The 12,725-nt window shown below is 45.8% G+C and overlaps 1 protein-coding gene across 1 annotated transcript in view; it reads right to left on the bottom strand.

The window, feature by feature from the left end:
• The window catches only part of APOLTP (apolipoprotein lipid transfer particle homolog), a 177,211-nt gene that overhangs the window by 60,317 nt on the left and 104,169 nt on the right, over window positions 1-12,725 (bottom strand). Inside the window, exons 38-41 of the mRNA XM_021086611.2 lie at window positions 11,844-12,037; window positions 1,211-1,519; window positions 344-573; window positions 128-268 (exon numbers count right to left, since the gene is read on the bottom strand). Of these exons, the coding sequence (XP_020942270.2) occupies window positions 128-268; window positions 344-573; window positions 1,211-1,519; window positions 11,844-12,037 (874 nt within the window). The remainder of the gene's footprint in view (window positions 1-127; window positions 269-343; window positions 574-1,210; window positions 1,520-11,843; window positions 12,038-12,725) is intronic.

The raw sequence follows: 12,725 nt of genomic DNA, 5'->3' as shown, positions 1-12,725 counted from the left end.
CTTGGGAAAAAGCACAGGCAGGTGGGAGCCGCGTACGTAGGTGACTAGAGAAGCTGCAAAGGCAACACTGCGCCTTCCTGGCCGCCTGGTTTGGGCCCTGTTCACCTGGGGACCCTGAGTCACTCACCTGGAACCACGAGAGATCGTGCTGCCGCCCGAGGACCAGCCTCCGGGGGTTATGCGCTCCCCTTCTCTCCAGGGCCACGGGAAGCTCCTCCTCGCCATCCATGCTCACCATCAGCCCGGCCACCAGACTGGGTCCCATGGTCTGGGCAAAAGCAAAGCTGTGGGGGTCCCTCATATCCCCTGCCCCCACGGGGCCGGGCCCAGCCCCCTCACCCACCTGCAAGTGCCCACGGCCGTCCACGGAAAAGGGGAGGCCCCAGCGCCTGAGCCAGGGCACCGTATGGCCAAGGCTTGCGCGGAGCTGGCTGCCGGGGGCACTCGTGGCGGGGCCCTCCTGGCCAAGGACGGCATCCAGCTGACCCTCCGCACTATGCAGCATCACATGCACTGAAACGTTGGAAGCCGTGTGGGCGAGTGACAGGAGCATCCCCGCCTCCGAGGGGAATCCTGGGGTCGAGAGGAAGGACAGAGATGATAGGCTCCCGGGCAGCCAGAGCGGGGTCCCTGGCAGGCCATCCTCTCTCGGGAGAGTTCCCTAGGCCCAGAAGCAGACTTGCCCCCCAGCTCCCCACCAACACCACAAGGGCCACACTTAGCAAGGGAAAAGCCCCAAAGGGCCTTTGGATTCCTAACTCCCTAAAGACAGGGATGGGCTCTCACAAAGCATAAGATGAATAGGGCTGATCCTGTGTTCTCCCCTTGTTGCTGCACCTATGGGGCCCCCCAGGTCCAGTGGAAATGTCCCCAGGAAGCTAGTGCTGGGGTGTCCGAGCTATTTCCTAACTGCCCTGCCAGACCAGCCTTCCAAACCTGAGAAGATGGACTGCCTGGGCAGGGAGGCAGGGTGTGGCATGGGGGATCTGGGGGAGGGGTGGTTGGCAGCTGCTGTTTGCCCTCCAGTTGAAGGTGAGTCTATACAGGTAGCAACTGGTGCTCTGGCTAAATAATAGCCCTGGGAGAAGCTGGTAGGGGAGGAAATAGAGCTGGAAGGTGGATCTGGGGACCGGGGACTCTTTTAACACCCTTGGCCTCAGGCCCTGGGAATCTCTGGAGGAGGAAGCCATCGCCTCTCCCCCCTTCCTACCTGCTTCACTCAAGGTGCTGAGGTTGTGGCTCAGGCTGCCGGAGAGCTGGCTGTGCTCAGGGCCCCAGGCGCAGACCCCACCCAGAGCTAGGCTGGCTGCGTCAGCCCGGATGCTGGCATGGCCCCCAAGGCTCCCTGTCTGGGCCTGCAGTCGCCCCCTCAGCCGGAGCTCTCCTGGCAAGGTCTGGCTGCCATTCTGGGCGAGGATGCAGGTCACACTGTGCACATTGGTGCCGTTTCCTGCCTTCTCATACTTGTCCCGCAGGAGGAATCCCAGCAGAGCTGAGTCGGCAGTGACCTTGACGGTACCTGCAGGGGATGGGAGAGCAGCAGTACAGAGCAGAGGGTCAGCCCAGGGGAAGCCCAGCTTTGGGAAGGTGAGATAAGAATCCTGGGATAGGAAGTTCCTAGATCCACGATGTAAGTCTAACTCATTCCAGAGAGAGCATATCTAGGAAATGGACCAAACAGAGCAGCTCCCTCCTAGGATGCTCCGAGGACCAAGGAAGCTAATTCACAAACACAACAGTTTTGGCAACAAAGCGGGAAGCCAGATAAGGCATGTCTGGTGATACCAGCGCTCGGTCCTACTTAAGAGAGTCCTGGACCACAGGGATGGAAAGGCCTCATTTTACAGTCTACAGAACTGAGACCTGGGAAGCCTTGAGGAATTGAACCTGGAGTTCCAAGGATAGAAAAATTGCTCGGAAGTCTTCCACTCACCTAAGGAAAAGGATTCCATTGCCTTGAGCCAGTTCCATGCTCATATATAACTCATGCATTAGGGAAGTTTTTGCTCTTTTATTTTTTTTCTTTAATTTTTATGGCCGCACTCCCGGCATATGGAAGTTCCAGGGCACTGATTGAATCCGAGCTGCAACACCAGATCCTTTAACCTATTGTGCCAGGCCGGGGATCAAACCCACACCTCCGCTGCAACCCAAGGTGTGGCAGTCAGATTCTTACCCCACTGCACCACAGCAGGAACCCCAGGAAATCCTTGCTCTTAATAGAACCATTGAGGCCTCCTAACTCCACTGGGCTCCACTAGGGCCTTGCTGTGGTCCAAGTGCCCTTACCCCTTCCTCTTATGATTCAAGGTTTGACTCCAGGGTCGCCGCATCCAGGAAGCCTTCCCTGGCCCTTCGGCACCACTGGCTGGATTAGATACCCCTGTTCGGTGCTTGCAGACATAAAACTATTGTTGCTCACTTGCTAAACTATCTCACTTGCTAAACTATCGCAGAGTGCAGCTCACTTCCCATACAGCTAGAACTTTACTGCAGAATCTTGCAATCATCTTTTTACAAATTCTGTACATTGTGGGCTCCTATGACACCAGGTCCTGCAGGATGTTAAACTCTGTTCTTCTCTGGATAATCAGGGCAAAACTTCACTTGATTACTGTGAACATAAAATGAAATAATGTCAATGGAACAGTATAGAATCCAGGAAGAGACCCATGCGCCAGTGGTCAATGGATTTTTGACAAAGTGCAAAGGTAAAGGATAACCTTTTCAATAAATGTGTCGAATTGATTGGGAATCCATGGGTTAAAAATACTATGCATTTACCCAAACCTGTACACAAATTAAGTCACAACCACAGACAACAAGAGAACCCTCCTGCACTGTTGGTGAGAAGGTATGTTGGTGCAGCCACTATGGAGGTTCTTTAGAAAACATACAGTTGCCATACGACCCAGCAATCCCATTCTTGGGCATATATGAAAAGATACCTTCCTCCCAAGGTTCAGAGCAGCACTATTTACAGCAGCCAAGACATGAAAGCAACCTAAGTATCCATCAACAGAGGAATGGATAAAGATACTACATATATAATAGAATATTACTCAGCCATGAAAAAGAATGAAATGATGCCATTTGCAGCCAGATGGATGGACCTAGAGATGATCATACTAAGTGAAGTCAGATAAAGATGAATAGCATATGATATCACTTATATGTGGAATCTAAAAGACTGATACAAATGAACATGTTTACAAAATAGAAATAGACTCACAGATGTAGAAAACAAATTGGAAGTTGCCAAAGGAAAGGTGGGGGGAGGGAGAAATCAGGAATTTGGGATTAACGGAAACACACTACTATATATAAAACAGACAAAAAACAAGGGCTCCTGCAGAGCGCAAGGAACTATAATCAATGTCTTGTAATAACCTATGATGGGAGAGAATCTAGAAAAAGAATATATATAACTGAACCACTTTGCTATACTGGAAAGTGAAACTAATACAGCATAAATCAACTGTACTTCAATAACAAATACATAAATACATAAGTAAATAAAGTTGTCCACTGGGAGTTCCCATCATGGCTCAGTGGTTAACGAATCCCACTGGGAACCATGAGGTGGCAGGTTCGATCCCTGGCCTCTCTCAGTGGGTTAACGATCTGGCATTGCTGTGAGCTGTGGTGTAGACTGCAGACACGGCTCGGATCCCTGCGTTGCTGTGGCTGTGGTGTAGGCCAGCGGCTACAGCTCCGATGAGACCCCTAGCCTGGGAACCTCCACATGCCACGGAGTGGCCCTAGAAAAGACAGAAAGACAAAAATAAATAAATAAAAAATAAAAAAAATAAAATTGTCCACAGACCTAAACTTAAAACCTAATACCATAATACTACGAGGAAAAAAAACACACAAGAGAAAAATTTGTAGCCTCATGTTAGGCAAATATTTCTTATATGATATCAAAGCATGATTCATAAAAGAAAAAAGATAAATTGGACTTCATGAAAAGTAAAAACCTCCACTTTTCAAAAGACACCTTTAAAAAATAAAAAAAAACAAGCCACAGAGCAGAAGGAGATATTTTTATTTTTATTTATTATTATTATTATTTTTGCTTTTTAGGGCCACACCTGAGGAATATGGAGGTTCCCAAGCTAGGGGTCGAATTAGAGCTACAGCTACCGGCCTACACCACGGCTACAGCAACACAAGATCTGAGCTGAGTTTGTGACCTACCCCACTGCTCACAGCAAGGCCGGATCCTTAACCCACTGAGTGAGGCCAGGGATCAAACCCACAACCTCATGGTTCCTAGTTGGATTCGTTTCCGCTGTGCCATGACAGGAACTCCAGAGAAGATATTTTTAAAATACATGTCTGATAAAGAACCTGTATCTATGACTCCCAAATTCAATAATAAGAAAACAAGCGACTCTATTTTTTTTTTTTTTTTTTTTTGTCTTTTCTAGGGCCGTACCCATGGCATATGGAGGTTCCCAGGCTAGGGGTTTAATCAGAGCTGCAGCCGCCAGCCTACACCACAGCCACAGCAACTCAGGATCCAAGCTGTGTCTGACCTACACCACAGCTCACAGCAACGCCGGATCCTTAACCCACTGAGCAAGGCCAGGGATCGAACCCGCAACCTCATGGTTCCTAGTCGGATTCGTTAACCACTGAGCCACAATGGGAACTCCAACTCTATCTTTTAAATGGGCAAAAGGTTTGAATAGATACTTTATCAAAGAATATTTACAAGGGGCAATTAAGCCTCTGAAAACATGGTCAACAAATTAGTCATTAGGGAAATGCAAATTAAAACCAAAATGAGATACAACCAGCAAAATAAAATTTAAAAAGAACAATAAAAACAAAACAGACCCAAAGCCAAAACCTGACAATACGAACTGCTAGCAAAGATGCAGAGCAACCAGAACTCTTGCACGTTGCTGGTAGGGATGGCAAATGGCACAGCCGCTCTGGAAACAGTCTAGCAGTTTCCTATAAACACACACTTGCCATACAACCCAGCAATTCCACTTCTAGGTACTCTCCCAAGAGCAATGAAATCATACATGCCCACAAAACCCTGTAGACCGATGCCTACTGAGGCTTTAATTCATCATTGGAAAATACTGGAAACAACCCACATATCCTTCAACTGTGAATGCATAAATGGATTCTAACTCATCAATGACCCAAGAATATACATATCTGTGACTGCGTCACTTTGCTGTACAGGAGAAATGGGCAGCACCCTGGAAACCAACTACAATGGAAAAAAATCAAAATCATTCCAAAAAATCACCCATAAAAAGGGAAAAAATGACCGACATAGACAATCTGGATGAATCTTAAAACCATACTACGTTGGGCAAAAGATGCTATACTCAAAGTCTATGTGATGTCTGATTCCATTTAGGCGACATTCTGGAAGAGTCAACACTAGAGGGACAGAAAACTGATGGGTTGCCAGGGATGGGGGGTGGGGGGAGGCTGACAACTATGAGCAGCAGGAAGGAACTTCTGGGGGAGATGGAACTGCTGGGTCTCAAGACTGTGTTGGTGGCTACGCAACTATAGGAGCCCATCAAACGTAAAGGGTGTTTCCCTCCGTGTAAACTGCGCCCCAAGAAATCACCCCTCGATGGTTGCCTTCGGAAATGGAGCTATGCGTGTTGAGAGATCAGCATGGGGACGTGCTAGTTCTCAGCGGCAAGCGACAAACTTCCGAAAACAGAAGGAGAGATCATCAGGGCCACTGAGAGTGAACTTGAGGGGAAGAGTATCCCATGGGGACATCTTTCGCTGGATTGTGTTTAAATGTTCGCAAACCTAGGCCATTTGATCTTTGGACAGTTATTTAATTATGCAATTTAGTTCTGCCACAATTTAACCACCTCGGACTCAGGAGGGTCAGTGTCAACGCTCCTACAAGATCAGAGAATGACGCAGTTCCGCCAGGGTTGGTGGGAAAGCAGAATCTTCAGGTTCTGAAACACGGGGCCCTGGACAGAAGTCCGACTAGGGGGCTATGGTCAAGGATGCTTGTGCAAAAATCCCTGTTTGTATAATTCTGACTTTTTGGAAACATGTTAATGTTTCGCATAATCAAGAAAAAGATACAGGGAGTTCCCTTTGTGGCTCAGTGGTTAATGAACCCAGCTAGCATCCATGAGGATGCAGGTTCGATCCCTGGCCTCGCTCAGTGGGTTAAGGATCCAGCATCGCCAGGAGCTGTGGTGTAGGTCACAGACGTGGCTCAGCTCTGGCGTTGCTGTGGCTGTGGCTCAGGCCGGCAGCTGTAGCTCCGATTTGATTCTTAGCCTGGGAACTTCCCTATGCCATGGGTGTGGCCGTAAAAAGCAAAAAAGAAAAAGAAAAAAAAAAAGATACAGAAAATCAATAAGGATGGGAAGACCTAAAAAATGGAATATAAGCAGAAACCAGTGGCCCAAGTGTATTTCAAATGACGAAAAGGACCACATGAGGAGGGTGGGCAATGAATGGAACACTGTGTTTGGACTTCCCCCTCAGGCTAAAGACAGAAAGAACGCGCAACACATATACTAAATTTGAATGAATCGGGTTTGTTTTCTCAGAGGTTGAGGCAGTAATTCTGCACCTCCTTGCTTTGTATCCCAGGGCTGAACAAATATAATTGGAGGCAGGTTTTTGCTACGGAAGAAGGGAGGACGAAACAGGAAAAGAGGGAAAAAACAGGGTGAGTTTTGGATGGTGGATTGGAATTGAGGACATCAGTACAAACAAATGGTTGTAAATTTATATATTTATAAATGTGTGTGTGTGTGTGTGTGTGTACACACCTACATCTATTTTCTTGGTCTGTCCACTGAGAGTTATCAGCAAGCCTCATACCTCAGTAGGAATAAACATATTTAGCATCAGATCTTATTTTCTGCATACTGTTTTGCTCTGAAAGGGATGAGAATTCTTGGAGAAATGGCTCATTCCGTGTCAGGGAACCTATAAGGTGAGATAGAAACATCGTTTTGGTCATACAGGAAGGAAATGCTCCAGAGAAGACAGGACACAGGAGGAATTCCGTGTCCATTCATCGTGGGGACAGATAACTGGACCAACCCTCCCAAGGTAACAATTGTACATTCTGGACCAAATATAGGAAGCAATTATCTAAAGTGACTGGAGAGCGTCTCCAAGTGGGCACGAATGAACAAAGGGGAGCTAATGACACTGAGAAGCTTTTGCACAGCAAAAGAAACCATCAACTAAACAAAAACACAACCCACTGAATGGGAGAAAATATTTGCAAATTGACTGATAAGGAGTTAATATCCAAAATATATCAACAGCTTCTACAACTCAAAAAACAAAAAAAAAAAAAAAACAAAAAAACCCACAAACAATCCGATTCTAAAATGGGCAGCAGACCAAAAGAGACATTTTTCCAAAGAGGACATGCAGATGGCCAAGAGGCACATGAAAAGATGCTCCTTGGTGTTAACCGTCAGAGAAATGCAAATTAAAACCACAATGACAGCTCACAACTGTCAGAACTGCTATCACCAAACAGAACACAAATGAACACATGTTGGCAAGGATGTGAAGAAACGAGAAGCCTTGTACACTGTTGGTGGCAATGTAAGCTGGTGCTGCCACTGCGGAAAACAGAATGGACATTGCTCCAAACATTAAAAAGAGAATTACCAGATAACCCAGCAATTCCACTCCTGGGTATAAAACTGAAAAAAAAAATACTACTTTGAAAAGATACATGCACCCCAGAGTTCACAGCAGTGTTATTTATAAATGCCAAGATATGAGAGCAACCTAAGTAACCATTAATAGGTGAATGGATAAAGAAAATGTGTCACACACACACACAGAGGAATATTACTTGGCCATAAAGAAGAATGAAATTTTGCCACGTGCAATGACATGGATGGACTTGTAGGGTATTATGCTAAATGAAATAAGTCAGATAGAGAAAGACAGATACTGCTATCACTTAAATGCAGAATCTAAAAAATAAAAGAAACTAGAAATACAACTGAAAAGAAACAGACTCACAGATACAGAGAACAAAGTCGTGGTTACCAGCAGGGAGAGGGAAAGGGAGAGGAGCAAGATGGGGTAGGGGATTAAAGAGGTACAAACTACTCGTTATCAAATAAATGAGCTATAATGATATGGCGTTTTCAATGTGGCTGAGTGGAAATGAATCCAACTAGTATCCATGAGGACTCAGGTTCAATCCCTGGCCTTGCTCAGGGGGTTAAGGATCCAGCGTTGCCGTAAGCTGTGGTGTAGGTTGCAGATGTGGCTCAGATCCTGCATTGCTGTGGCTGTGGTGAAGGCCGGCAGCTATAGCTCTGATTCAATCCCAAGCCAAAAAAAAAAAAATAATAATAATAAGAAGAAGGATATATTGTACCACACAGGGAATATAGCCAATATTTTATAACTTTAAGTGGAATATAACCTTTAAAAGTTGTTAATCATTATGTTGTACAGCCTGTAACATATAACACAGTACATCAACTATGCTTCAATTTTTTAAAAGAAAGACACCTCATACAACTCAATAACAAAACAACAAACAACCCAACCCCCCAAAAAAAAATTGGCAGAAGACTTAAATAGACATTTCTCCAAAGAGGACATATAACTATCCAACAGGTACATGAAAGGATGCTCAACACTGCTAATTATCAGAGAAATGCAAATTAAAACTACAATGAGGGGAGTTCCCATTGTGGCTCAGTGGGTTATGAACCTGGCAGTATCCGTGAAGACATAGGTTCGATCCCTGGCCTCGCTCAATGGGTGCAGTATCTGGCGTTGCCGTGAGCTGTGGTGTAGGTCACAGACGCAGCTCGGATCCCACATTGCTGTAGCTGTGGTGTAGGCCAGCGGCTAAAGCTCCAATTGGACCCCTGGCCTGGGAACTTCCATCTGCTGCAGGTGCGGTCCTAAAAAACAAAACAAAACAATGAAAAAAACTACAATGAGGTACTACTTCACACTGGTCTGAATGGCCATCATTAAAAAAATCTACAAATAATCAATGCTAGAGAGGGTGTGGAGAAAAGGGAACCCTCCTACACTGTTGGTGGGAATGTAAATTGGTACAGCCACTATGGAAACCAGTACGGAGCTTCCTTAAAAAACTAAATATAATACATGGCACAAATGAACCTTTCCACAGAAAAGAAACTCATGGACTTGGAGAACAGGCTTGTGGTTGCTAAGGGAGAGGGGGAGGGAGTGGGGTGGACTGGGAGTCTGGGGTTTGTAGATGCAAACTATTGCATTTGGAATGGATGAGCAATGAGGTCCTGCTGTATAGCACTGGGAACTATATCTAGTCACTTGTGATGGAGCATGACGGAGGATAATGTGAGAAAAAGAATATGTGTGTGTGTGTGTGTGTGTGACTGGATCACTTTACTGTACAGTAGAAAATTGACAGAACACTGTAAACCAACTATAATGGAAAAAATAAAAATCATTTTAAAAAACTAAAAATAGAGGTATCAAATGATCCAGCAATCCCACTCCTGGGTATATATCAGGATAAAACTCTAATTCGAAAAGACACACGCACCCCAATGTTTGTTGCAGCACTATTTACAATCACCAAGACATGGAAGCAAGCTAAATGTCCATCGCCAGATGAATGGATAAAAAAGACGAGGTAAATATACACAGTGGAACACTACTCAGCCATAAAAAAGAATGCAATAATGCCATTTGCAGTAACATGGATGGACCAAGAGATTATACTACACAAGTCAGAGGAAGACAAATACCATAGATATTACTTTTATGTGGAATTCAAAGTATGGCGCCAATGAACTTATCTTTGAAATAGACTCACAGGAGTTCCTGTTGTGGCGCAGTGGTTAACGAATCCGACTAGGAACCATGAGGTTGCGGGTTCGGTCCCTGCCCTTGCTCAGTGGGTTAAGGATCCGGCGTTGCCGTGAGCTGTGGTGTAGGTTGCAGACGCGGCTTGGATCCCGCATTGCTGTGGCTCTGGCGTAGGCTGGCGGCTATAGTTCCGATTCAACCCCTAGCCTGGGAACCTCCATATGCCATGGGAGCGGCCCAAGAAAAGGCAAAAAGACAAAAAATAAAATGAAATAGACTCACAGATATAAAGCACAGACTTTATATCTGTTGCTAAAGAGGAAAGCAGGTGTGGAAGGGACAAATGAGGAGTTTAGGATTCGCAGAAACACACTGCTATATATAAAAGTCTGTCCTATTGTAGAGCACAGGGAACTACATTCAATATCCTATAATAACCCATACTGGACAAGAATCTGAAAAGTTCATATACATAAATATAACCAAATCACTTTGCTGTACACCAGAAACTATCACACTATCACAACATTATAAATCAACTAAAAAAAATTAAAAAAGAGAGAAAGAGATCAGATTTGTGGACCCTGGGAGTTCCCGTTGTGGCTCAGCGGAAATGAATCTGACTAGCATCTATGAGGATGCAGGTTAGATCCCTAATTTCTCTCAGTGGGTTAAGGATCCAGCGTTGCCATCAGCTATGGTATAGGTTGCAGACATGGTTTGGATCTGGCGTTCCTGTGGCTGTGGTGTAGGCTGGCGGCTATAAGCTCCAATGTGACCTCCAGCCTGGGAACCTCCATATGCCACAGGTATGGACCTAAAAAGCCAAAAGAAACAAAAAAAATTGTCACTAGAGGTGGGGTATGGGGGAAGAGGGGATTGGATGAAGACAGTCAAAAGGTACAAACTTCCTGCGATAAAAGAAATAAGTACTATGAATGTAATGTAACAACAAAATACACATAATCAACACTGCTGTATGTTTTATACGAAAGTTATTAAGAGAGTCAATCCTAAGAGGTCTCACCACAAGAACAAAAAGCTTTTTCTCTTGGTTTAATTTTGTGTCTATGAGATGATTGATGTTCACTAAGCTTATCATGATAACCATTTCATGATGTAAGTCGAATCATTATGCTGTACACAGATTTACACAATGCCACATGTCAATTACATGTCAATTAAACTGGCAAGAGTTCCCATGATGGTGCAGTGGGTAAAGAACCTGACAGTTTCCGTGAGGATAGAGGTTCAATCCCTGGCCTCGCCCAGTGGGTTAAGGATCTGGCGTTGCCACAAGTTGTGACGTAAGTTGCAGATGCGGCTGGGATCCAGTATTGCTGTGGCTGTGGTATAGGATGGCAGCTGCAGTTCCGATTCAATCCCTAGTCTGAGAACTTCCATATGTCACAGGTGAGGCCCTGAAAAAGAAAAAACCTAGAAGAAAAACGTATTAGAAAAAATTTGGGGAGTTCCCGTCATGGCTCAGTGGTTAACAAATCCGACTAGGAACCATGAGGTTGCGGGTTCGATCCCTGGCCTTACTCAGGGGGTTAAGGATCTGGCGTTGCCGTGAGCTGTGGTGTAGGTCACAGACTCGGCTCAGATCCTGTTTGGCTGTGGCTGTGGTGTAGGCCGGCAGCTACAGCTCCAATTCGACCCCTAGCCCAGGAACCTCCATGTGCTGTGGGAGCAGCCCAAGAATAAATAAAGAAAAAAAAAAAATTGGGGAAACGATGCATCCAGCTCTCCCTCCTGGATATTTCCCATGTCCATTAGAATGTGAAGGCTCTGACAAGTCCTGCATAAGGAAGACTGTATAGTATATAAATAGCAGATAATTCACTTTGTCAGAACAGGTATTAATTTCTGATAAAGGGGTATCATCAGTGTGTGAAACGCTGGAATAGAGCCTTGGTGGACCTATTCCACCGTGTAGGATTTCATCTACACTATGGTTCCACAGAAAATGCTTCTCCAAGAGCCTCTCTGCTCCTGCCCCATGGCATTTCCCAGGCCCTCACCCTCTCTGAGCATCTCCCTCTGCTTCAGCACACCCCTCAGGGTCAGAAGACGGGGCACGGCTGCCCAGGCGGCCACCGTGTGGTGGGCTTGGCTCTGCAGGGTCAGGACGCGACCTCGCTTCTGCTCTTCAGTTGCCTTGAGGAAAAGCTGCACTGCGTTGCGGTCCACCAGAGCCTTGGAAAACAGCCAAATCCTAGGAAGGAAAGTGATGGAAGCATGGACAATGCTGGCATCTACCCCTGCAGGCAAATGGTAGTTTTCCCCTTCAAATAAGCAGCCCAGGCCATAAGAGGCACATTCCTGAAGCCCACCATCCAGGCCCATCACAGGACTGCCTTACTGGGCCTTCAGCCCCCCAAGGATGCAGTCTTTGAGATCAGTCAAACCTTTGAACCCCAGTGGCTCACTCACTGTGTGGTCTTGCACAAGCATGGAACCTCTCTGAACCTCAGTTTCTTCTTCTGTCAAGTGGAGAAGAAACTGCAACTATGGAATGAGCTGATGTTGCTTATAAGATATCAATGTATGTTACTATGCTGAAGGATGAGGGGGAAAAACAGCCCTAGGAAGCCTGTTGTAAAGCTTCCTGGAGAATTGGGGCAGGAGGTATGGTCCCTGTCACCCACATGGTACGTTCTTTATAGGACACCACGGGAGATTCTTCCCTCGAGCACCAACACCAGCAACAAGATCAGCCACACTTTCTTTGGTGCATACTTTTCCATAAGCAAAGGCAGTATCTGCAAATAATGCCATTGGATGGTTTCTCTTCTTGCACTGGCTACTAGGAAGCTCAGAGACCAATCTTCAGCTCCCCTATAGAAATGGCATGCATTTTGTTTGCCAATGCCACTTTGAGCACTTTCCCATTTTTTCCTTTC

The sequence above is a fragment of the Sus scrofa genome, chromosome 3, assembly GCF_054392235.1.
Source record: "Sus scrofa isolate SSC_HxYL_T2T_F1_AM1 chromosome 3, Sscrofa_HxYL_maternal_Yorkshire_Landrace_v2.0, whole genome shotgun sequence".
NCBI lineage: Eukaryota > Metazoa > Chordata > Mammalia > Artiodactyla > Suidae > Sus > Sus scrofa.
The sequence above is the reverse complement of the archived record's forward strand: the minus strand, read 5'-3'. Positions and strand labels throughout refer to the sequence as shown.